Here is a 25,432-nt window from a genome sequence, read left to right as displayed (position 1 = left end):
TTCTTTGAAAGGTCACTGGTGAAATTTTAATTGTTCTGTTTCCAGCACCAGATAGCATGGGTAAACAAGCTGGAGTATGAAGGCCTTCTAATGAAATTGTGTACATTCTTTTGAAAGTGGGTTTCTAAAAATAATCGGGCTGGTTCAAATTCAAAAGTATTTTATCATTGCAATTACTGCTAAATTGAAACTCTCTCAAAGAGGTAACATAAATGTTGCCTTGTGGGCACACCGTTTCAACAATCTTAGGCTATCACTTGTTACACTCTTAATGTGTAGAATATGTGTGTATAATAGTAAATAAAGTGAAAACTAGAACATAATTTTACTTGAAACTCCTTATAAAGATTTGACATGTTGTAAAGAGAGCTTATAAATGTTTAAATTGAACAGTAAATCTTTATCAAGTGGATAACTATGAAATTACAATTTTACCCATTTTCTATATTATCCACTTCCCATGGTGGCACATTTGTTATTGTTGCTGCCAGACAACTCTAGGAGACTGCATTTGAGTCCTGGCAGAGTCATCTTCTGTGCCGAACTTGCACATGCTCCCTGTGCCAGTGTGGTTTTGGTCTTGTTCTTTTCTTAGTGTAAGTGATTGTAGATATATATGTGATACATGTCTTTCCTTCCCACCATTTCTGTGTTATGCCCTAGGCTGATGGGATAGGATCCCTGTTCAGTATCTTACAAAGAAGAGTATTGTTCAACATGATTTTGGTGAAATTGTATGGTTGTCTGATGTTGTATCTGTTGATAATTCCATTGTGATCGTCAATAGTCAGAATTATAAATGAGAGTGAAAGGTTGTGTGCGCTACCTACAAACATTTCAATATTTACTACTGCATGTGACAGCATGGTTTCTAAAATAAAATATGCTGCAATAGCTGTACATTTCGTAATGGAGCATGGTATTACTGTATATTTTTTATGTGCACAAGTCAAGACTTTTTAAGTGTCAGATTATCCTCTCCAGGTTTGTAGAATACTGGGCCCAAATTGGCAGTGAAAACAATATAACCTCATGCCATAGACCTGTCTGCCGTAAAGAAGGTGTTCTCCTGGATTTCTCTACTAATGGAGGTAACTTTTAGTGAAATAAACAATTGTATGAACACAGGATGCCAATGTGTTTAATTGTGATCATCAGATGTTGGGGACAATTAGATAGTCATGTTGCGTGTACTCATTATCAGGAGTCACCTGGACACTACTTCATGAGATGGACTTCCAGAAGTACCTGATGGTGCGGAGGGACTACATTGTCCTCCCTGAAGAAGCCCAGACTAACAATACCCGCTTACGGTGGTGGCAGCCATTTATCCTGGACAGTGATGTGGTGGAAAGCATCAGCGACCGTGCACAGTGGGCCATTGACAACATCCTTATTGGGGGCTCAGAAATTAATCCCAGCCAGCTAGTGGACAACTTTGATGATGGTAAGCCATTCCATGGAATACAGTAACTATGCAATGTTTATTTACCTCTGTATTTGTTAGCTGTTCCCCCATTTCACTCCACCAGTTCATCACCCTCCCTAATCCTTTTATACTCTTTTGTCTTATCAGATTAATTCTCTTTCTGATTTTTTTCACATTTGTGGTATTCTACTTGCCTTTTCTATTTTTTTTTGTCAGTCTTCTTCTTCACTCTAACCGTTCACACCTGCTTACAATCTCCCTCATTCTTTCTGTGACTTTCTGTGACTCTTTTTGTGCCTAACACTCCTTATCATTCCTAATCTCTGTTCTATAATAATTTACAGTGCCTGTATACCTAAGCTCAATCAACTGTATATATTATGGCTTTTTGCTTTGTGCCCTCCCCCAACATAACCTATAGTCTAAAAATGTCAATCTCTAGTTTTCAATGTATCTCTATGTTTTAGAGTCCTTTGATACCGAAAAACATTGGTATCTTGATGATGGGTGTGTATCTGTGAGTGTGTGTGTGTCTGTGTGTTAGTTTCTTGAGAATGATCTACAGCTAAAATGGCTGCAAGTGAAAGAAGCACTCTGGAGGAACCCTCTAATACTGTAATTCTGCAATTAATTATGAATTCATCTCATCAGTTTCTATCATAATGACCTATTTTATGAGCGGTAAATAATTACTGAAATGTTATAGAATAGTTTGGGTAACTTGATTTTTTTTAATCCAAAAACCTTTTAGAAAAGTTTGTTTAATTCCTAGTTTTAGTACTTTTCATTATGAATTTTAACCTCAGATTTAGTTTTAGTGCAGCAGAGAAGTATAGTCTTATAGCTCAAGAGTCCCAAGTTGAATCCCAAGCTAGCTATTGCCTATGTGTAACCTGTGTATTCCTTTGTCTGTATGGGTTTCTGTATGGGCACTCTAGTTTTCCATGCACTTCCCAAAGGCTTTCTTGTTTAGTTATTTGGTAACTTTAAATTGGCCCAGTGTAAGTGAGTTTGCATTAGTGTGCATTATGATAAACTGTCCTCCTGTCTAGGATTGGATGCTGCCTTGTGCTCAGTGCTGCTGTGGTGGCCATCGGACACCCTTACATCTCTGAGCTTGGTATGGCTAGTTTTCCTCTTTTATTTTAAATTGTTCTATCTAGGCTAGCCTTAATAGGAATTATGAAGAAATTTCCAGTTATCCTGGGCAACATAAATAAAAGTAATTAATTAATTTAAAGAGCAATAAATTCTAAAAGATGAATATAGATTGCTTCCTTAAGTTTGGAAACATCCTCTTTCTGGTACTCTTTGTCTTTTTATTGTCTTCATTGACCTACCTCGTTCTCATATTATGTTCTTTGCTGCTCTTTCACTGAACACTTGCTCCATGTTTCTCCTGCGTTTGCTACTACTAGAGGGTGCATCACATGAGGAAAACTGGAGCTTCTATCCCAATGCGGTACGCACAGCTGGCTTCTGTGGGAACCCATCCTTCCATCTGTACTGGCCCAACAAAAAAATAGATTCTACTCATAACATCCTGGCCACACGGGAGCTCATAATTCAACCAGGTTACATTCTACAGTTCAAGGTAAGAGCTAAATATACTGTTGGTGTCTCTCCCAGACCCCCCTCACACTCTCTATTACCTGTTGAGACTTAGTAGTTGAACATGCTGGTTCTAATCATCTCTGTCTCTTTCTGGTAGATAGTAGTTGGCTGTGAGGCTGATAGCTGTGGAGAGCTGCATTCTGTTCTGCTGGAATATAGCAAGGATGCTAGGTGAGTTCATCATACTGCTGTCAATAGCAAGTGCCGGAGTCCAGGTGGCACACAATAGGCCATTTTCCACTACAGACCTTAGGTTCCTGTTGCACACCTGCTCCAGCTCTTTGACCAAGATAACTGTTTGCCTTGCATCACTAGAGAGAACTGCAACTCTTTTTCACCAGCTTGGTAAGAAGGAAACTAAATCACTTTCAGAATTTAAGAAATCCTTACCATGGTTAAAATTTGCAGCATGTGAGGTTCTGAAGAGAATACCTCACACATTAGAGAAAGTAGTTATACCACACTACCTGAAGCAAGTAAGGGAAGAATAAGAAAAACTGAAAGAATCAGGAGAAAAAGGTCTTAATGTAAACATCAATAAAATGAAAAGCAGAAAAACTGATGATGGAACCTCTTGTACTAAATTGAAAAACTAAATATTGTTCAGTGTCATATTGCTAGGTATAAATGGAGCTGTGGTCTTACAAATAACATACTGTAATTAGAGTAGTGTGTCTGGCTTTATAAAATGTTTATTGTTCAGGCTTAAGAGCAAAAAAAGATAAGATGTTTTGACAGAGCTAAACATTAAGTACATCCCTTTTGGAAAAGATATTGAGAAAACACTTTAGGCACGCTCAATGCACATTGGAGAAAAATGTTGGGAGCACTTGAAATGCAGTTCACACAAAACGACAATGGGTCACCACATGTCATCAGAAGAATGTGTTCTATACTGTGCTAGAATCTAGAATTGTACAGTGTGGGAAACAACCCGTACACAGACAGGCAGACACCGATAGTTCATCCAACACACATTTATTTACAATGTCCATATTTACACAAGTGACACACACAACCCCAGTACTTCCCCAAAGTCCAGGCCTTCAGCACAATGCCTTTCTTATTTCTGTCTCCACTCTGCTCTTCCTGAGCTCCGTCTCTCTTCCTCGCGACTCCAGCCATCGAATGGAGGCAGGCAGCCCCTTTTATGCTCAACTGGACGAGCTCCAGGTGTCTCCCGATAACCTTCCTGCAGAAGTACCGGCTGTGCACCTTGAAGCACTCCGGGTGTCCCTGGTGGTCTTCCCCCCCAGCACTTCCGTGTGTGGGGGAAGTGCTGAGGGCCAGGGCTCTTCTGGCATCAGGGCGCCCTCTGGCGGTGACCACGGGCCCCTATAGGGTTGAGCTTCCAAGCTCTGTTCCCATGGTCCCCATACCATCCAGGACGGCTGCCCTCTCATGGTCCAGAAGGGGAATCCCAGCTGGGTACCACCCCCAGCCACTTGCCACAACAGGAAGAATGTGGAAGCAAAGCAACACAGTCTATTAGTTCATATTATATTAAATAATAAATGTGAAAAACTGTCTCATGAAAAGATACCCCATTAATGTTTGCTAAGACCTAGAACATCATGATATACAGGTAACCTTGTTCTTATATTCATCAATCTAAAGGGTGCCACTTTATGGTCTGTAGCTAGGATATAAAAGTTGTCTAGTCAGGAATGAATAGTAGTATAATTGTTTAAGCTGATCGCTAAGAATAATTAATAAGTACTGTCATTACTGGCATTGACCTTGCCTTCTAAGTAGTTGTGTACCCTTGTGTAACCAGGATTTCAATATGACACCAGTTGCCAGTGATGATTTCCTGCTATGTGTTGAGCACTTGTTTTTTACACTCTGTGATAAGGGCTGTAGAAAAGTGGATGTGATTTTTGAACAGTACTTGCAGTTTGTGGAAGACAGTTTTTTAGAAATACAACCCTTTTGTACACCTGATTAATGACAGGAAAATGCACCCAGCATTATTACACAACTTTGGGAACACCTACCTCTGGTCTATAGGGAACCCTTACTGTGAATGCTCTTGTCAACTTCTGTTAGATGATTAATCTGACAGTTTTTTGTTTATTTTCACAGGTTGTTATTTCTTTGTTTGTGCTCCTTTCAACCCTCGACTTTCAAGCATGCATTGTCGTTTGCAATGTGTGTTTTTATAGTACAGTCTAATACTTGCATTCTTCTCTGAAAAGTTCTTGATGAAACTACCAGTTTGTTCCTTAAATAGAAATTTTTCCATTAAATGTGAAAATTTATAATATCATAAAAGCAAGCATATTTATGAACATATATTTGGCCTGAACAAATTAGACATTTTGTGTCCTCTATGGTCATCAATCAATAAAACCCTGGATTGAAAATTACAAACTCCTCCTTAGTAGAGTACATCTTTGGGTTGTAAAGATTTTTGGACTGACATACATTATGTCACTGATAGCCCATACTCGGAGACAGCCAGTATGTCCCCTGGAGATGCAAGGCACACTCAGAGAAAGTGTCTAGCATATGTGAGACTGATTCACAGAGCATTACTCATAAAATGCACTATATTATGAGTGCCTGAGTTTCAATACACTGTGTCTAGAATATCTGAATCAGAAAATAGCAAATAAATAATAAGTATATCGTAATGTGCTTCTGTACAATCTTTTAATGAGACATAGTACTTTCTGGAACACCAGGCTAGTCTATAACTTGCAATCTCTACTTACTTACCCCTTTGCCTTTTTTCTTCTAGATCTGATGGTTGGCATTTGGTTCAAACAGAGTGTCTACCATCCTCTGTTAATAATGTGGGATGCTCCCCTTTCCAGTTCCATGAGGCCACCATCTACAGTGCAGTCAACAGCTCTCGCTGGAACCGTGTGACAGTGCAGCTACCTGATCACATTTCTTCCAGGTAAGCCAGATGAATTCTCCTTGGCTTGTAGCTTCACCTTTCATGTCATCATAAAGCCTAATCATCAAGGGTTCTAGTGTCAGGAACACCTAATTTTGCTTTTCTTTCCTTCTTTGCAGTGCAACACAGATTCGTTGGATCCAGCGGGAAGCAGGAGCTGAGAAGCAAAGCTGGGCAGTTGACCATGTGTACATTGGAGAAGCCTGTCCAAAGCTGTGCAGTGGGCATGGTTACTGCACCAATGGAGCCATGTGCATTTGTGATGAAGGTCATGAAGGTAGGGGCCAACAATGACCTTTGGGGAGTGGTTAAATGTGTATATTTTGTGCAATTTTGCATTAATTGGCAATTTGCTGTAGTTCAAATCCTTGTGTGGTAATAGTCTATGTAATGTATTCACTTATTTTAGTAAGTAACCTTGCATTGTCATAATGCAGGCATTGTGGTACAATAGCTATTGTTTCTCCTCAGAGCTTTTACTAACTGGGTTCAAATTGTATATCCATCACTCTCTGTGTTTGGCTTTCATTTTACCTCATATAAGTGTATGTTTGTTGCTTGCAATGCATTAGTCTCCTTTCTTTCTACCATGATGAGTTTTGTCTTCTTTTGACCATAAATTGGATTTAGCATGTTCAGGTGATAGGTTTTTGAATGGCTTTAATCAAAAATGTGTATTAATAACTAATTAAGACTACTTTTGAATTATTTATTATGTTGCTGAACTACTTCTAAGAAATAATTTCAGGAATAAGCTAATGGCCCTAGTTCTGTATTGACCAGTATGTCTTGCCTGCAGGTGATGACTGTTCCATCTCATCCAGTGAATTGCCCACCTATATCAAAGACAACTTTGAGTCAGAGCATGCAACTGAGGTTAACTGGCAACATATCCAGGGAGGAGGCATTGGCAGTGGCTGTGGTCAGTTGGTTCCTCATGCTCATGGAGACTCACTATACTTTAATGGCTGCAAGATGCGTCAGGCCAGCACTAAACCACTAGACCTCACTCGAGCCAGGTATGAACAAATATTGATGAAACTCTTAACGTACCATCTGCCTAATAAGAGTCAGATTCATTACACCAGTCATAGCCCTCCCCTCACAACTTTACACTTGTCTTATGATGAGATCTGTCCACATCACTTCAGTCAGGGACCTGTTAAAGTAACTTCTGGCTAAGATCAATCACCATTGTGCTTCCTTGTATTAGTAAATATTCTGTATCTACAAGTGTTTTGTTCTGTATAAGAAAATTCTGTTTCTCGACAACCTGATACCCCTCATTGCCACTCCTAATGCAATTCTGTTGAGCAATCCTTTCATCAGAGACATGATAAGATCCAAATACTTTTAAAAGATATTGGTAGCATCACTGTTGTAAATGTCAGGGATGCTTATTATTTTTTGTGCAAAGTCACTTCTTTGTTTCTGTTCTAACAACCTTCTACTTATTTTTGCTTTTAGTAAAATCATGTTTGTGCTGCAGATTGGAAGCACTGCTCAGACTGGCAGTTGTAATGTTGATCTAAGCGAAGCTAACACCATGGACAAGGCCGTTCTCCTACAGTACAGTGTCAATAATGGGATCACCTGGCATGTCATTGCCCAACACCAACCTAAAGACTTCATCCAGGCACAGCGTGTCTCCTACAACATCCCACTGTGCGTGGAGGGCATTGTGGTTATTATGTATCATTGTGGGAAGAGGGTTGGGTGGCAAGCACTGATCTTTGATGTGAGGGAAGCCATGAAAGATATATTGAGCGTAACTTGTTTGAAATGAATGGCACATCATTATCTGTTAAAGTAGCTTAATATGTGGTTGGATGAAGGGAGACATACCAAGGGCTTTAGAAGATGGGAAGCAGGTGATACTGGCTTATATCTTAGTTTTTGTTTTGTTTGTTTTTTTTTTCATTGTCCTCAGAGAGGCACGAGTGAAAGGAGTGCAACTCCGCTGGTGGCAGCCACGGCACAATGGGACTGGCCATGACCAGTGGGCACTTGACCATGTGGAAGTCGTTCTGTGAGTACCAATGGTGTTATCTGGTTCAGCTTCAGCCTGAACCTCTTTATTACTTGTCTGCAACCACTAGTCAGGTGAACCCCCACATCTGGCTTATCACACATCATTCTGTGATCTTATCAGTACCAACCTCAAATTACCCTTTTATTCTCCCAAATTCAAAGTAACTGTAAATATTAGTGTTGTGCCCATTTAATGTCCACAACACACTGATAATTGGCAGGGCTGTTCCCCTGAGAGTCTCCCACTCTATTTTACTTTGCAAAAGCACATAGGGTTTATTTTCTACTGGACAAGCCTGGGCCTGGATGAAATAAATTAAGAATTAAACTAAGCTTGACTAAAATACATAGTACAAGGATTTTATACATAGATACATATATACATAGATTGAACTGAGTTTTTCTATAGTGGACTAAGATGAATGATAATTAATATTATTGCACTAAACTGGGTAAAGATACAGTGGGCTAGTCTAAAATGAACTGAGCAGTGTGAACAGAATTGCATTAAATTGCTTTAACTGGATTTGTCTGTGCTGAAATTAAATGGACTGGAATGTGTTGAGTTTTAGTTGACTGAAATGAGCAAAAATGTACTGATATGTACCGGAATGAACTGAATTTTCCTTGAACTGATACAGGGTAGAATGGACTAACCTAATTAAATTGGGTTAGAATTTATTAAGCTGTGATATACTAAAATTGACCACTCTGGGACTTACAAAAATGGAGATGTGTGATATTTTGGTTAGGCTCAAAAATGTTTAAAGATGAACTGAATTGGACTGAACTGAGCTCCTCCGAATTGAATAAAATCATTAGGACTTAACTGAGTTAATCTAAGATGGACTTTACTGTCCTAAATATTAATGTAGTGAACTAAAATGGATAGGACTGAACAAAGGTTGAATGACCATGTTTCTGCTCAAGGAGTTGTCTCCCCTCTCTCAGTTGTGCCATTTTGATAAAAGAGATCTCTATTTATCTTAGCTGTCTGAGCAGGACTGTTTTTAATCCCTAATCCATGTGATTTATCTCCAGTGCTGCTGTCTCAAGGAGAGCATGTGGCTGAAATAGAAGGGTTGATTTCTTGAGCAGAGACAGACCTGAACTCTGTAACAGTACACTCAAATGGATTCAGTTAAGGTTTGCTGGACTTGAATATGTTCAGCTAAATTGAGTTAGTCTAAACTGAGCTAAAGGAAAATAGATGACTGCACTAAGACTAGGTGTTTTTGCAGTAGACTGCAGAAAGATGAGATACATTGAATTACTCCACACCTCTGTCTCATCTCCCAGGGCAATATACTCTTTCTGACTTTTTCTCCACAAGCCCTGAGCCCTTTCCTGTTGGTGGTGCCCTCCAGGTTTTGCTGAGTGGCCACAAACCCTCTTATTCCTCTGGACTGTCTCTAACTTATGCTCTGTTTTGTTATCTGCTCTCCATGACATGGAAATAGCACCAGGTAAGTCTTTTATACTCACCTCAGTGTGCCAGTAACTTGTCCATAAGTTTGCTTTGTCTTCCACTGATGTGTAGAGATTGGTCCAGAAGTGGGCAGTATAATTTTTCATCTCTTCCTCCACTGCCAATGATCACCTACTTCTAATGTTACTTGGATACATAGTGTAGTGTAGTGCCCCTTCTCTTCTTGTCAACAACTTAGCTCCTGGCCCTACCCTTCAATGCCAGTACAAGATGGTGCCCTTTCCCCCATCCCCAACTACCTCTTCTGTCACCGTGTGGTTACATGTCCCCTTCTCCAACACTAATCACACTCCATCTATACTCCTTGTCTTTTGTCATTTAATTCTACACAGCCAGCTGTTCCCAGCTGCACTTAGTCATTTAATCCCTCTTCTTTGTGGCTGCTGCTTGCCTCCTCCACCACTGCTAACAAAACCGTTTTTCTCCCAAAACCCCACAGTCCTGTCCATCCCCTAGTTCATTAAGGTGCACTCACTGATTCCCCCAGTGCCTGGCTGTTTAAGTTAATCAGAAAACATTTTATTTAATTTATTTTCACTGTAGAACTCACTCCAAATTATTTTATATGGACAGAGCACTTATAATTCATACTACACTAGATAAACACAGGAGCTTAAACTATATAACTGTGTATTTCATTTAACGATTTGGCCTTCAACTAATTCATTTTCAAAAGCAATTGCATTGTTTCCCGTGACCTGAGGTTTCACCTGTGTAGCAGAAGAGGACATGGAGACACATTACTGGTCCTGAAGTGCACAAACGTCTCCCATAATGGCAATCTCCCCATCTGCTATCAACTCAGTGTCTTGTCACCATACTGTCCCAGTGGGCTATTACTCTAGTTCTATTTTATGCTATTGTCCAGTCAATCAAGTCCCATGACATCATGAGGTTCCAATGTCTTGTCTGTTGTCAACCCACTCTTCTGTCTCATTAGTCTCATTAACACTCCAAATGGCCTCTGATCCATGTTCCTATTTGATATTTGTAATTGTGTCATCTGTGCTAATAGTGACTTGTCTTCCATTTTCCATCTATTTCTCCATGTTCTAGAGTGGGGTATGCTGAATCACTTGTGAACTGCATTGTGCAGGTGTCTGGATAGTTTAGATAGCCAGATAGTATACAGCCCATAGAAGGTGACCATGAAACAGTGAAAAGTGAGTTTAAGCAAAGGATGTGATTCACTTCTTCTATAGTGGGGTTCACTTTCACTTAGAAATGAGCACTCATATTGTTTCTAAGGTGTCACATTGTGTCACACCGTTCCCTGTTGCTCCTCCTCAATTCTCAACACCTGAATGCTGTTGTCTTTTATCTACTTATCATCTACCATTTTTAATTCTCAGTTCACAGTAAATTCGGAAATATACTGCAGTACTTGCATAGCAGTCCACATCTTCTTGCTAGGTACTATTTAGAGCTTGCTTGTCACTTGCTACATTTGCTTTTCTGAATACCTTCTGCATAATATCCTTTACGAGTTTTGTCACCAGAAGTTTCTTGATTTTCATGAGTACTTCAATCACAGTAGGTGCTGGTCAGTACCAAATTTCTGCTGAATGTGTACAAAACACATAGTTTCCAGTCTTCAGTAATTATTAAATGCCATTTAGAAACTGGTTATTGACACCTTGCTCCTAATACTTTTCTGGGCATTGTTAAATACTTTTGTATCAAAATCTTCTTTCTAGATGATCCCGCTTTAATTAAGTGTTTTGAGAAAAGGAATAAGTTATATAAATGAGACATATTATTATGGTTATAATTATTATCAATTTCAAATACCTATTGTATAGACCCAGCTCTCTGAACATTTTTTTTTCTCTCCAGTATTTTTGTTCTAGTCTACATTTGCCAATACCTTTTGGACACAGAAAAATACTGAATCATCTATAAAATCTAATATATATATATATATATATATATATATATATATATATATATATATATATATATATATATATATATATATATATATATATACACACATATTCTTCACATATAGTATTAATTGTAATACTGTAATTACCCACATTTTTGTTAAAGAAACATTTTTATACTTTCATTTCATATTAAAGCACATCCTTTACCCACAATAGAAATCAAGATGAAACATGTAAATGATCATCTGGGACTGTTTCATTCCACTTTACTCAACAGAAACAGCAAGTCTTTTGTCATTTAAAGTGAACCACTAAACAGTTGCTGTAAAAGACAAATGCAGCGCACACTGAATCATGACCAGTGTACTGACTATTAGAAAGTGCTTCTCAAACTCACTCCTTGGGGTGTCACAAAAACGAGACATAAACAGATAAAGGTTTGGGGCAGCCACCCGTATAATATGGTATCCCAGCTGCAAAAGTCATTTTTATCAGATATACAGCACTGAAGTGCATACAACTGAGTCCAGAACAAGACTGAGGGAAAAGGGAAAAGGGGCAGGCTTTAAAAGGGGGAGACAGGAAGTGAGGTCATATGGATCGGGCACGTGTTCTTCATTCATTGGATCGAGCCCGGACATGACGTCAGAGGGGCCGGAGCTGGTAAGGTCTAGTTCCATTGGCTTGGTCCCGGAAGTGACGTCAAGAGAGCCAGGTGGAATCTCCCGGGAATGGTCTACAGGAAAGGGAGAAAAAGAGTCAGTGCACTCTGCCACATCCCGGCATGCCTCAGAACTGCCTTCACTCAAGCCCTTTAGCTGCCTCCCATGCGCACGTGTGTGACAAGGCCCCCCCCTTAGCCCAGACCCGTTGGGTTGGGCGACCCTAACTGAGAGGTCGTGAACCCGAGAAAGAGCATCAGCGTTGGCATGGAGAGCGCCTCGGCTATGAACGAGCGAAAACTTATATAGCTGTAGGTCAAGAAACCACCGGGTGACCCGCGGATTCGACTCAAGCGTGAATTCCCGGCCCAACAGGTAGTACCTAAGCTGAGTAATCGCCCATTTAATTGCCAAAGCCTCCCTTTCCACCGTTGCATACCTGGTCTCCCGGTCCAACAGTTTCCGGCTCAGGAACATGATGGGGTGTTTCACACCATCGACACTTTGACTCAGCACGGCGCCCAGGCCTGCGTCCGAAGCGTCCGTCTGGAGGATGAAAGGCAAAGAAAGTTAGGTGCCATCAAAACAGGTGCGGACGTAAGGGCCTACTTTAAGTCACCAAATGCAGCGCCTGTCTTCTCAGTCCATACCACAATGTTCAGGGCCCTCTTCTTTGTTAAATCAGTCAAGGGCGCTGCTCTTTCCGAGAACTGGGTTACAAACCGGTGGTAGTACCTGGATAACCCGAGAAAGGCTTGGACTTGCCGCTTGGTTCGCGGACAGGGCCATTTCAAAATGGCATCAACTTTGGAGCACTGTGGCCTTACGGTACCCCGACCCATCAGGTAGCCTAAATATTTGGCTTTGCTTAATCCAAAGAAGCACTTCTTGGGATTAATCTGGAGCCTGGCCTCACCAAGTGACCAAAATACCACTCAGACAGGCTGTAGGTGTTCCCTCCATGTGCTGGAATAGATAGATAGATAGATAGATAGATAGATACTTACTTTATTAATCCCAAGGGGAAATTCACATACTCCAGCAGCAGTATACTGATACAAAGAAACAATATTAAATTAAATAGTAATAAAAATGAAAAAAAAATAAAATAAAAAGCAGACAATAACTGAGTAATGTTAGCATTTACTCCCCCGGGTGGAATTGAAGAGTCGCATAGTGTGGGGGAGGAACGATCTCCTCAGTCTGTCAGTGGAGCAGGACAGTGACAAAAGTCTGTCACTGAAGCTACTCCTCTGCCTGGAGATGACACTGTTCAGTGGATGCAGTGGATTATTCACGATTGACAGGAGTTTGCTTAATGCCCGTCGCTCTGCCACAGATGTTAAACTGTTCAACTTTACTCCTACAATAGAGCCTGCCTTCTTAACAAGTTTGTCCAGGCGTGAGGTGTCTTTCATCTTTATGCTGCCACCCCAGCACACCACCGCGTAGAAGAGGGCACTCGCCACAACCGTCTGGTAGAACATCTGCAGCATCTTACTGCAGATGTTGAAGGATGCCAACCTTCTCAGAAAGTATAGTCTGCTCTGACCTTTCTTACATAGAGCATCAGTATTGGCAGTCCAGTCCAATTTGTCATCCAGCTGCACTCCCAGATATTTATAGGTCTGGTCTTCCAGGTAGGTAGCACTGTATGAGTTATGAGGCTGGAGCACTTTGTCCACCAGATGTTGGAAGGTTGCTGGAGCCCCGTGTAACCCAAATGGAAGGACACAATACTGCCAGTGTCCACTAGGGGTACTAAACGCAGTTTTTTCCTTTGCGGAGTCCGATAAAGAAACCTGCCAGTACCCTTTTGTCATGTCCAGTGTGGTCAAATATCGAGCCTGCCCAAGTCTCTCGAGGAGGTCGTCCACTCGTGGCATTGGATAGGCATCAAATTGGGAGACTTGATTAAGCTGACGGAAGTCATTGCAGAACCTCCAACTCCCATCAGGCTTCCAACGAGCACAATGGGGCTGGACAAGGGACTATAACTTTCCTCAATCACACCTAGTTCCAGCATGCGCTTGATCTCAAGCTCCACTTCAGCCCTTTTTGTCTCGGGAAAACGATACGGGCATTCTCGGACAATAACCCCGGGCTCTGTCACAATGTTGTGCTCAACCAGAGAGGTCCTTCCAGGGTTCTCACTGACTACCTCCTGAACGGCCCGGATAACTGTTTCCAGCTCCTGCCGTTGTCTGGGACTTAAGTCCGTACCAAAGTTAAGGCTGTGTGTGTGAGCGAAGAGTGAGCGGGGCTGGCCAGAGGAGGGATCGGGGTCCCTGTCCTTCCACGGTTTCAGCAGGTTCACATAATAAACCTGCTCCTTCGGCTGATAATTGGGTTGACTCACCAAATAGTCGACCAGTCCCTTCCTCTCCTTAACTTCGTAAGGGCCTTGCCAATGGGCAAGCAACTTAGAGTGGGAGGTAGGCACTAGGACCATGACCTGATCTCCCGGGTGGAACTCCTGCAGAGACGTGCTGCGGTTGTAGTTACGGGCCTGTGCTGCTTGAGCCTCTTCCATGTGACTTTTAAGGAGAGGCCGAATCTTTCCAAATCTATCACATAACTGCACGATATACTCTAATATGTTTGTAGAGGGAAGAGCCTCTTCTTCCCATCCTTCTTTTAGAATATCTAATATGCCCCGAGGTTGTCACCCATACAGTAATTCATAAGGGGAGAACCCCGTGGAGGCTTGTGGGACAAAAAGGACGAGGGGGAGGAGCTGATCCCAGTTCCGTCCATCCTTGCTGACCACCTTACGCAGCATTTGTTTGAGAGTCTGATTAAACCTCTCCACTAATCCGTCGGTTTGAGGATGATACACCACGGTCTTTAAATGCTTTATTTTCAGTAACTTGGCAGTCTCCTTGAACGTCTCCGAGGTGAAAAATGTCCTCTGGTCCGTCAAGACTTCCTTGGGGATACCCACACGCGCAAAGACCCCTAGTAATTCCCGTGCGATGGCTTTAGAGGTAGCTGAGCGCAACGGAACAGCTTCGGGGTATTTTGTAGCATAATCCACGCGGACTAAAATGTACTTGTGTCCTCGGGCTGAGGGGTCCGACCAAATTGACCCCGATCCTGTAGAAGGGAACGTCAATTAAGGGTATAGGAACGAGAGGAGCATGGTCCCTTCTAGGAATTTGTCGCAGTTGACACTCCGGGCAGGAAGCGCAAAATCGACGAACCTCCTCATTGATTCCCGGCCAGTAGAAACAGAACTTGATCCGCTCCAGAGTTTTCTCAGTGCCCAAGTGGCCACCTAAGAGGTGGCCATGTGCTAGCTCGCAGACCTGCCGCCGGAAGGTACGCGGAATTAGCAGTAGCTTTTTCTCCTGCCCATCATGCATTGCTACACAATAAAGAAGGTCATTGTGACAGGGGCCATTTTGGCTGCAGATTTTTGTCCCCACCAGTTTTACAATCAGTGAATCATTTTACGTCAACTTGATCTCATTTCATTAACTTGTGTTTTATTTTCCTCTGCTCGTATTGTACATTCAGAAAAGCACAACAGTGTTATATTTTTATTAATAAGACATTTTGAAATATTTGTATTGTTGCTGTGGCTTTAAATACTCAACTCTCTTTTGTAGTTTTCCTATTAATTTGCCTTTTTTCCTATGTAGTTTTCTCCATTAAATTTATCCTAAAAATTATAACAATGAGCAGAGCATACACTTGGGCATATTACACCGAATCCTGACAGGCTACAGCTACCTCAGACCTACTAACATATAGTCATCAGTGAAGTATGAATTAAAAAAATAGAATGCCTTGGAAATCAGAATGAAAATCATGATGTTGTTGAAAATCCTAAAAATCAAGTAAAAAAAAAAAAGCCACTAAGTTATCCACATGTAACATATATACACTCACGGGGCAAAATATTATGAATACCTGTACACCTGCTTATCCATGAAATTATCTAACCAGCCAATCATTTGGCAGCAGAGCAGTGCATAAAATCATTCAGGTATAGGTCAGGAGTTTCAGTTAATGTTTACATCAAACATCAGAATTAGGGAAAAATGTGATCTCTGTGATTTTGATTGTGGTATGATTGTTGTTTGAGTTTTTCTGTAACTGGAGATCTTCTGGGATTTTCACACTCAATATTCTCTAGAGTTTGCACAGAATTGTGTGAGAAACAAAAAACATCAATTGAGCAGCAGTTCTAAGGCTGAAATTACCTTGTTGATGAGACAAGTCAGAGGAGAATGGCCATATTGGTCTGAGCTGACTTAAGGCTATGGTAGCTCAGGTAATTCTGTATAACTGTTGATGAGAAGTAATGCATCTCAGAATGCACAACATGTGTAACCTTGAGGCGGATGAGCTACAGCAGAAGACTAACTACGTCAGGGTCCACGTCTCTCATTCACTTAGAGAAAGCTGAGGCTGCAGTGAACACAGGTTCACAAAACTGGATAGTTGAAGACTAAATAAATGTAGCCTGGTCAGATTAATCTTGATTTCTTCTGTGGTACACAGTTGGTAGGGTCAGAATTTGGTGGCAACAGCATGAATCCATGCACACAACCTGCCCTCTGTCAATAGTCCTGGCTGGTAGTGGTGCCTTAATGGTGTGGTTTTCTCTGAACATTTTAGGTTTGTTAATACCAATCAATCATTGCTCAAATGCCATTACCTAAGTATTTGAGTATTGTTGTTGACCATGTGCATCCATCCCTTAATGGCTATAATTTACCCAGCTTCTAATAACTATTTCCAGCATGAAAATACACCATGTCACAAAGAAAAACGTGGTATCAGATTGGTTTTATGAACATGACAATATGTTCAGTGTTCTTTATTGACCTTCCCAGTCACCGGATTTGAATCCAATAAAATGTCTTTGGTATGTGGTAGAATAGGAGATTGGCAGCATGAATGTGGAGATGACAATTCTGCAGAAATTGTGAGATGCAATCAAGTCAAAGGATTGTTTCCAACATCAGGTTTGGTTTGAGAGCAAAAGTTGGCCCTACCTGGTAATAGTATAGCGGCCCTAATAATTTGCTCAGTGAGTGTAAATGCTTGGTACATTCTAATAAAAATTTACCAAATGTACTTTTTTCATTTTTGTATTGGCCCAAAACATAAAACCTGGGATATTGCAGCTTTCTTAAATAGGCCAGGAGTCCATTTGAAAACAGAAGTTGGTTGGAACCAAAACCTGCTGCCATGCTGGGTCCCAGGACCCATTTTGAGAAACACTTTTTCAAAATATCAAAGTCCATAAAAGTGTGATGTCATGCAAGAGAAGAAAAATACTGTCTTGTGTGGAACTTCTCAAGGCTAATATTAAAATAATCTGCAATGTCATTCTTCATTTGAAATATGTAACAATGGATGATTTAATGTATTATGCTCAAGTGTTCTAATCATACATTTTGGATATTTTGTATTTTTTGTTCTAAAATGTTCATTTTTTGTTTTCGTTAGTTCTGTCTTTACTTAACTGAAATTGTCATTGCTTCTCCTTTAAATGTTACTTGTACATAGTCCTTTCTCTTTTGTGCTGTGTGCCCTTTTGTGCAGTTGTGCTGTTACATGGTCAGAGTACAATTAAATTTATACCTGTATGTCCAACCAACAGGCAACACATTGCCATGAGAAACTAGAGTGTAATAAAGTACAGAACTATATTTTAATTAATAGAAGAAACAAGTCATCTTCTCTGATGTATTCTGCACCACATTTTTATGCTATCATACCTGAAAGTGAAGGAGCCAAGAACGATTTCCAGCTCTATGCTATAAATATTAGAGTGTCAATTTTGACAAAAAATTTGGATAAAAATATAGGTAGACATTATCAATTAAAAATAAGCAGCTTTGTTTCTTAATGTTACTCATGCATAAATCATGCAACATGTTTATCATTTAAAAACAGTATGATTAACACTTTAAATCAGTTTCTCATGTTTTCTGCTTTGATCTTCAGCATTTTACTGATTCATGAGTTCAAGCTGTGAGTTTATGTCAACTTCAAAATGTGTCTTCAATACTTTCAAAAATAGCTTCTTGGATGATTTTATATTCCTTGCTTTGTTTTGTAATTTGTTAAAGTAGTACTTTAATAAATCTTGACAAAAAAAAATATATATATATATATATATATATATATATATATATATATATATATATATATATATATATATATACTGCTCAAAAGAATTAAAGGAACACTTTTTAATCAGAGTATAGCATAAAGTCAATGAAACTTATGGGATATTAATCTGATTACCCCCAAAACAGGAATGGTTTATCAGGTGAAGGCCACTGACATTTTTCCCTCCTCATCTTTTCTGACTGTTTCTTCACTAGTTTTGCATTTGGCTACAGTCAGTGTCACTACTAGTAGCATGAGGCGATACCTGGACCCTACAGAGGTTGCACAGGTAGTCCAACTTCTCCAGGATGGTACATCAATACGTGTCATTGTCAGAAGGTTTGCTGTGTCTCCCTGCACAGTCTCAAGGGCATGGAGGAGATTCTAGGAGACAAGCAGTTACTCTAGGAGAGCTGGAGGGGGCCATAGAAGGTCCATAACCCATCAGCAGGACCAGTATCTGCTCCTTTGGGCAAGGAGGAACAGGATGAGCACTGCCAGAGCCCTACAAAATAATCTTCAGCAGGCCACTGGTGTGAATGTCTCTGACCAAACAACCAGAAAGACTTCATGAGGGTGACCCAAGGGCCCCATGTCCTCTAATGGGCCCTGAGCTCACTGCCCAGCAGCATGCAGCTCGATGGGCATTCGCCATAGAATACCAGAATGGGCAGATGCACCACTGGTGCCCTGTGCTTTACAGATGAGAGCAGGTTCACCCTGAGCACGTGACAGAAGTGAAAGGGTCTGGAGAAGCCATGGAGAACATTATGCTGCCTGTAACATCATTCAGCATGAGCAGTTTAGTGGTGGGTGAATGATTGTCTGGGGAGGCATATTCATGGAGAGTCACACAGACCGCTACAGGCTTGACAAAGGCACCTTGGCTGCCATTAGGTATCAGGATGAAATCCTTGGACCCATTGTCAGACCCTATGCTGGTACAGTGGCTCCTGGTGCACGACAATTCCTGGCCTCATGTGGTGAGAGTATGCAGGCAGTTCCAGGAGGATGAAGGAATTGATACCATTGACTGGCCACCACACTTTCCTGACCTAAATCCAATAGAACGCCTCTGGGACATTATGTTTTGGTCCATCCAATGCCACCAGGTTGCACCTCAGACTGTCCAGGAGCTCAGTGATGCCCTGGTCCAGATCTGGGAGGAGATCCCCCACAACACCATCTGTCATCTCATTAGAAGCATGCACCGATGTTGTCAGGCATGTATAGAAGAACACAGGGGCCATACAAAGTGCTGCGTACAATTTTGAGTTGCTGCAATTAAATTTTGGCAAAATGGACTAGCCTGCCACATCATTTTTCACTCTGATTTTTGGGCGTCTTTGAATTCAGGGCTCTGTAGGTTGATCATTTTCATTTCCATCAAACGATGTGGCATCCTTTCGTTCCTAACACATTACCCAGTCTACATCAGTATAGATATCCAGGAGGATTTCTTTTTCCCATTGAGATCTGATGTGTTTTCAAAGTTTCCTTTAATTTGTTTGAGCAGTTTTATATATATATATATATATATCTATATATATCCTCATAATTTTTCAGTTTTTACATGAAAGAATTGATGAAAACATTATTGTAGATTAAGCTCACACCAAATATTGGCACACAGTACTGAGAGTCTGTAGTGGTGGGCAGCAGAATTTGTGGTAATAGCCCGCATTTTTGTGAGGAAAAGCGTGTAGGTAGACAGTGTAACCATTAACATTTTGTCGTGTGAATAAAATGTAGACTTTGTTCTCTGCTTTCTCAATTGATTAGCACCAAGCCATCTTTCATAGAGACAGAAAGATTAATTTTTAGAATTATAGGACCAGGTTGGGGTCAGGGTTGGGCAGGTGGGGATAGGTCTTTTTCTTTCCTTTGTGATAAAAACAGATAGATGCATTATATAGAAAAGTTTATAAAATATGGTAATGTGCCTTGCCTTGATTTTAGCAGCACTAAACAAAGTCAAGTCAAGGTGGAAGGAAGTCCTTGTGCACATTTTATTTTGTTAGTTCTGTTATCTGTGTGCCATTTGAGGAGATGTGCTGCCATAACTACTACGTTATCATTTAGAAACAGTATTTTTAAACAAAAATTATTTCTGTCAATACTAGCACTTTCACATTTTTTACAAAAGTACCCCAGTCTACACTGAAACTACTGAAAACAAATATGATGTAGACATTCACCTACACTGGGCACTGGGCATGAGTTGATGAAAAATCCTTGAAAGGGTGGTAACGCTTCTGGACAAAGGATCGATTTTAAAACTGTAGTGACCGGTAAATTATTTACAGTTTGCTCATGTACAGTATGCAGCACAAAACTGTACAAAACACAATTTAGATGCATACAGGTAAGAAACACAACAACTGCCATCAAAAGCAACTCATTGATGTCTGCTATGTTGCAATGTGTTTTTCTTCTGTGAAAGGTGACCAATCAGGGGATGAGATGTGGTAATGTGCAGGGTCCAATCGGGGAAGGGCCCCATAATAACCACAACCAATCAGGGTACGATTAGAGTTTGCTTTATCAAAAAATCAGTGTTTTGCACATCTACATTACAATGCTGAGAATGCATTTTCAGAAGTATATGACTCTGGAGACACTGCTTTTAAAAGTCTCCATTTTCAGGGGTTGAAAATACTAGAGTAGTGTAGACAAAAAGCAAAAATCAAGACTAATGTCTTGTGTTTTTAAACAAAAATGTAGTAGTGTGTGCAGGGCCTGAGTCTTACATCCTGGTGGAATGCCACAGGTTATCTTTACAAGCAGTAGAAAATTAGGACTTTGGATCAAAACCACTATAATATGTGTGTTAAAAGTTCCAAGTGGGCGAATATTAATTTAAATTGTTTATATATACCTTAAGTTCTAGTACTTTCTGGATACTGTCCAGTCTCAGAATTATCTGTGCTTCTCTGGGAGTTCCAGGGCCAAGTACCTGTAAGTGCAGTTTGAACTGCGCTTCATTCCTAGTACCAGTTAGATATTCTCTGTTTCTTTCTACATCCTAATGCTTGCTGATCAGTCACTGCATGTCAGTATGCAATACTTTCTGGGTATTTCCAGTACTTGTGTACTAGTCCTGTGTTTCTGGCATATTTTTGTCACTTTCCCTTTTCAGCTGGACTCTTTCCAGTCCACATTTACCTTTCCTCAATGTCCAGCCCTGGCAGCCACTGGTTTTAACGCGTTTCTCGTCCTAATCATTTAACCCTCTCTCTTTCTGCAGCACCCGCAAGCAGAGCTACATGGCGAACTTCTCACGGCAAAGTGGCTTGCGGCATTTCTACAGCAGGAAGAGACGAGCTTTGAGACACCACTTCTGAAAATCGTCGTCTGTTGTCTACCTGTCATGTACTCACTGCCAGCCATTTGTATCAGCTGGATCCAGCAACCCGTCGGTGTATACCATTTTGCTCTCCTTTGACTGACATATTGGCTGCGAAGTCAAATGCCTGAAGGCTCAGTCCAAAAGGCACCCCACTTTGTGTCCCCTTTTTGGTATTTTTGCGTCCCATTTCACACTGTGAATTGGTCAAGAGGCATGCCCAACAGGAGCCCTGGACGAAGAAGATGATCTTTGCTGTCTATGTATCTGTGACTTTTTGTGATGCGTTGGTGTTGTGTTGATTTGCTCTTTTTCATTCTCTTTTAACTGGCAAGGGTAGCTCAAAGCCCAATGGGCAGAGCAGTGTGCCCATATGTATTGTAGTGTTGGCACCTACCCATCCCAGTCCACTATATGTACTCTATTTCCTTTCTCTAGTGTTTGGTTGCCATGTCTCTGCCTAGCTGAAGTACCCATAGATGGCAGTGACTTGTGCTGTTTTCCACACCCTTGTGATACTCTACGTAGACCAGTGTACCTCGATTAGGAGACCTTCGCAAGCAAAATAAAGGCCTGTCCCAGTGTGCTTCTCTTTACAAGGTTTGTTGATTGGTTGGGGTAGTCTCCCTGTATTACCTTACAGCAGATGTTTATACTTCTTACTGGTGGAGGTGTGGCAGTGCGCCAGGCATTCAAAGCAGGAGGGTGATCATGACGTTTAGTTTACTTTCTGTAGGACGGCAGCGCTTAAACTGCAAAGTTTTCATCCAACCATTTTAACTTTCTTATTCATAACTGCATACAGGTATGTCAAAAAGCTTTTAAAACTCTCTCTTCGCATAATGTGCCTCTTCTTCAGCTTACCATATCATATATACACCTTTATTTCGGATATAAATTATAAATTAAGTGGACAATTCACATTGTATGTTCAATAGGCATGCCTTCTTAGCACAAAAACAGACACAACTACGCCCAGTGGCTTGTTTATTGTACAAACACAGTTGTGTGTGACAAGGATAGAGAAGCCAGGGTTGACACCCTTTGCTGCACTTATTTACATATTTACAGCTCAGCCTGGTATTTCAGAGACACTTTGCAGCTTATTGGAGGCGGATGGAGCTTTCTCACTTAGTCCTGACTTGCAGAAGGTGGCTGTTTTCTGCAACTATAAGCTGCTCATTGCACTAAGCTGCCCCTTCTAGGTCATGACCTCAAGTTCCTGAATGCTGATCTAATCATCCTGCTAAGTACCTTATAGTGGAGTAAAGGAGTTCTTCAATGCAGTTATACTTTGTGCTTCCAGCATCAGGATGGACAACCAATTTCAAAGGAAGCATAAAGAGAGAGGTCTCCATCCAACCAGTCCATCGGCTTCTGTATCTGTAAACTGAATTGTTGTCCTTGTCAGGGTTGCTGGTCTGCTTCTGGGTCCTCATGTCTTCGCTTGTGACAGTACTTACTTTTATCAGGAGGGGGTTTTTGCATCCCGGACCTCTGAAGAGTAGAATATCTGCTTGCAGGGCAGCTGCACGCTGTACATGCTATTACCTCAATTAGTTGGTCTTTACTTCTTACAGCGACTTTTACAGTAAAGATCATCAACATGTACTATACAAAGCTAACTTTCTGTTCCTGCAAACTCATTAGGATGACATTCCTTTACTTAAATTTTTTCATTATTTTTTGGCCTTTAGAAGCAATTTGAAGCTGTGCTTGGTGGCCACAAGGTGAAGGATGTCTGTGTCCCAGCCATCTGTCTGTTGGTTTTGCGTAGGTCCCCTACTGTGGTAAAAATGCTGTGCATGCGGTATGTGATGGCAGCAAAGCAAGTGCAAGGGGTTCAAGGTTAGATTTTAGTAGTCCTGGTGGCAAACTGCTTCTGGGTGGTCTTCTACACACTGTGTCGCCGACTGTGGATGACAGCTACGATGTGTGCTAGGTCCAGACTCTTCATCATCACTTCCATGAACTCATCATCCTTACGAGCTCCTTCCACAAACTCTTCTAGAGACAGCTCACCTAAAAAGAAAAAAAAAAGGTCATATAAGCTGGTAGGAGACAGTAAGATCTCATATACAGAGAAAAGGCAGACTGACAAGGGAGTAGGCAAAAAGGACAGAACCAGAGGAGTATATCAGGAAACAAAATGGAGTTGCATTGAAAAGTGAGAGGACCTGAAAGAAAAAGACTTTTAGAAAATGATGGGGGACCAAGTGGGCAGGCCAGAAAAAATCCGAGCCAAGAGGAGGCATTAGGGTGATACAGGAGGTGATAAGAAAACAAGCACCTGAAAATGTAGGAACAACCTAGTTGGGATATGAGTTTGCACATGGAAGCAAAAAAATGTGTTGAAGAGGTGAACTCCTGCAGCCAAGTTACATACCGTCTCCATTAACATCAATCTTATCAAACACACGGTTTGTGAATTCCTCCACTGGCACCTGCTGCTCGGTTCCATTAATGGCTTGAATGGCCTACAGGAAAGGGACAGAGAACATGAGCACTGAGGCTAGAATGACAGAGCAGTTGACTCATCACATTTCAGAAGAAAAAAGCAGGTGACGGTGGGATGTGTATTGTGGCATCTTGATGGCCTCATTCAATGAGCAGGCCATTTATAAACCACCTATCCCCCGCATACCTTTATGATGTTCAACAGCTCGTGTCGGTCAATGCAGCCATTTCCATCCACATCATATAGCTTGAAGTACCAGCGCAACTTCTGCTCCATCTTGCCACGTAACACCAGACTGAGAGCTGCTATGTACTCCATAAAGTCAATGTATCCGTCCTAGATAAAGAAGAGTGTACAGGAATCAGAAGAAATGTTGAGATAAGCTGCATTTCGATTCAAAGCACAGTGGACAAGCCCTCATTTACAACTATCCAGTTTGGTTTCACCTTGCCTGAGGGAGAAGTACTGCTAGGAGTTTAGTGGTTGCCCAAAAGTCAGTGCTCTGTTCTATGGTTGTCACTATAGCGTTCCTGTCTGAGTTCTCTAAACTCTCAAGAGCTTAATCCCTAACCAGAGGTGCTCTGTTCAGACATTTATTGCACTCTGTCCACTTCAAAGTACTTCTGTGTGGTGTACAGTCTCTTATCTCATCTCATCTTCTCCTGAGGTTATTTTCTCTGACATTGTGCAAAAACATGACAGAGCCTACACTTGAGCTCAGAGTCCAGTGGTCTATAAATTTACCAGTCATCCCCAGAGTGACAGTTCAAAACACAATGCCGATTTTAAAATCTCAATCCTTATCCTGGCAGCACTGACCTTTAGTGACTTAGCATCCCTATAATGAAGCATTGTTGCCCTTACCTTGTTCATGTCAAAGGTGCGAAACATCTGCTCAATGTAGGCATTGGCCTCAGGGTCCAGTCCTCTCAGTCCAAAGAACTGCTTGAACTCGTGCAGGGTGAGCTGGCCAGATGGGCACTCCGTCATGAATTTCTTGTACCAGTGGTGCAGCTCCACTGCCTGCATGTCGTCTACCGTGCTGCTGCTGGAGTTACCCATTGCACCCTGCACAAGATCCACCGGCTGACCTGGGACACAGTTGGGGCCTGGGGTCTCCACACAGACACACAGCACACACTGGTGCCTGAACAGTGAGCTGGCTGCTTTTAAAGGGGATTGAATGAGTTAAGCCAATCAAGTGCTTTAGGGAGATCTAAACAGTCGCCTTGGGCTGCTGTGATTCCAAGTGGGCATTGAGTAACAGGCATGACCATCCCTGAAGGCAGTGTCATCACAGAATCACTACCACACAGGCGCAGTTCTCAGATTTAAATGGGCATGGGGACGTGCGGCCTGTCACTGGCCACTCCTTTGTGGAAGGTCATATCAGGAGAAGTGTCTGTCACATTCATTCTGTGGGTTTAGATTTATGCTGTAGTTTCCTCATTTGACAAAGATATATATATATATATAT

General features: G+C 41.3%; 2 protein-coding genes across 3 annotated transcripts in view; one reads left to right on the top strand and one right to left on the bottom strand.

The window, feature by feature from the left end:
• The window catches only part of reln (reelin), a 163,565-nt gene extending 141,482 nt beyond the window's left edge, over window positions 1-22,083 (top strand). The window contains exons 55-65 of one of the 2 annotated variants that reach the window (XM_039769860.1): window positions 985-1,091; window positions 1,205-1,447; window positions 2,848-3,023; window positions 3,141-3,214; window positions 5,787-5,948; window positions 6,068-6,225; window positions 6,748-6,967; window positions 7,416-7,613; window positions 7,879-7,977; window positions 9,440-9,445; window positions 21,399-22,083. In XM_039769860.1, the coding sequence (XP_039625794.1) occupies window positions 985-1,091; window positions 1,205-1,447; window positions 2,848-3,023; window positions 3,141-3,214; window positions 5,787-5,948; window positions 6,068-6,225; window positions 6,748-6,967; window positions 7,416-7,613; window positions 7,879-7,977; window positions 9,440-9,445; window positions 21,399-21,495 (1,540 nt within the window). In that variant the 3' untranslated portion in view covers window positions 21,496-22,083. The remainder of the gene's footprint in view (window positions 1-984; window positions 1,092-1,204; window positions 1,448-2,847; window positions 3,024-3,140; window positions 3,215-5,786; window positions 5,949-6,067; window positions 6,226-6,747; window positions 6,968-7,415; window positions 7,614-7,878; window positions 7,978-9,439; window positions 9,446-21,398) is intronic. The other variant, XM_039769861.1, reaches the window with a different exon arrangement.
• A 98-nt stretch (window positions 22,084-22,181) lies between these two features.
• Window positions 22,182-25,094, bottom strand: guca1a (guanylate cyclase activator 1A). The gene is made up of 4 exons (XM_039769862.1): window positions 24,820-25,094; window positions 24,142-24,291; window positions 23,884-23,974; window positions 22,182-23,519 (listed from the first exon to the last, which is right to left on the bottom strand). The coding sequence occupies exons 1-4, from the start codon at window positions 25,015-25,017 to the stop codon at window positions 23,392-23,394; spliced, it is 567 nt and encodes a 188-aa protein (XP_039625796.1). The 5' UTR covers window positions 25,018-25,094; the 3' UTR covers window positions 22,182-23,391.
• Window positions 25,095-25,432: the final 338 nt, after the last annotated feature.

The sequence above is a fragment of the Polypterus senegalus genome, chromosome 11 (genome assembly GCF_016835505.1).
Source record: "Polypterus senegalus isolate Bchr_013 chromosome 11, ASM1683550v1, whole genome shotgun sequence".
In the NCBI taxonomy this organism is placed as follows: Eukaryota; Metazoa; Chordata; class Cladistia; order Polypteriformes; family Polypteridae; genus Polypterus; species Polypterus senegalus.
This window is presented reverse-complemented; position numbering and strand designations above follow the sequence as displayed.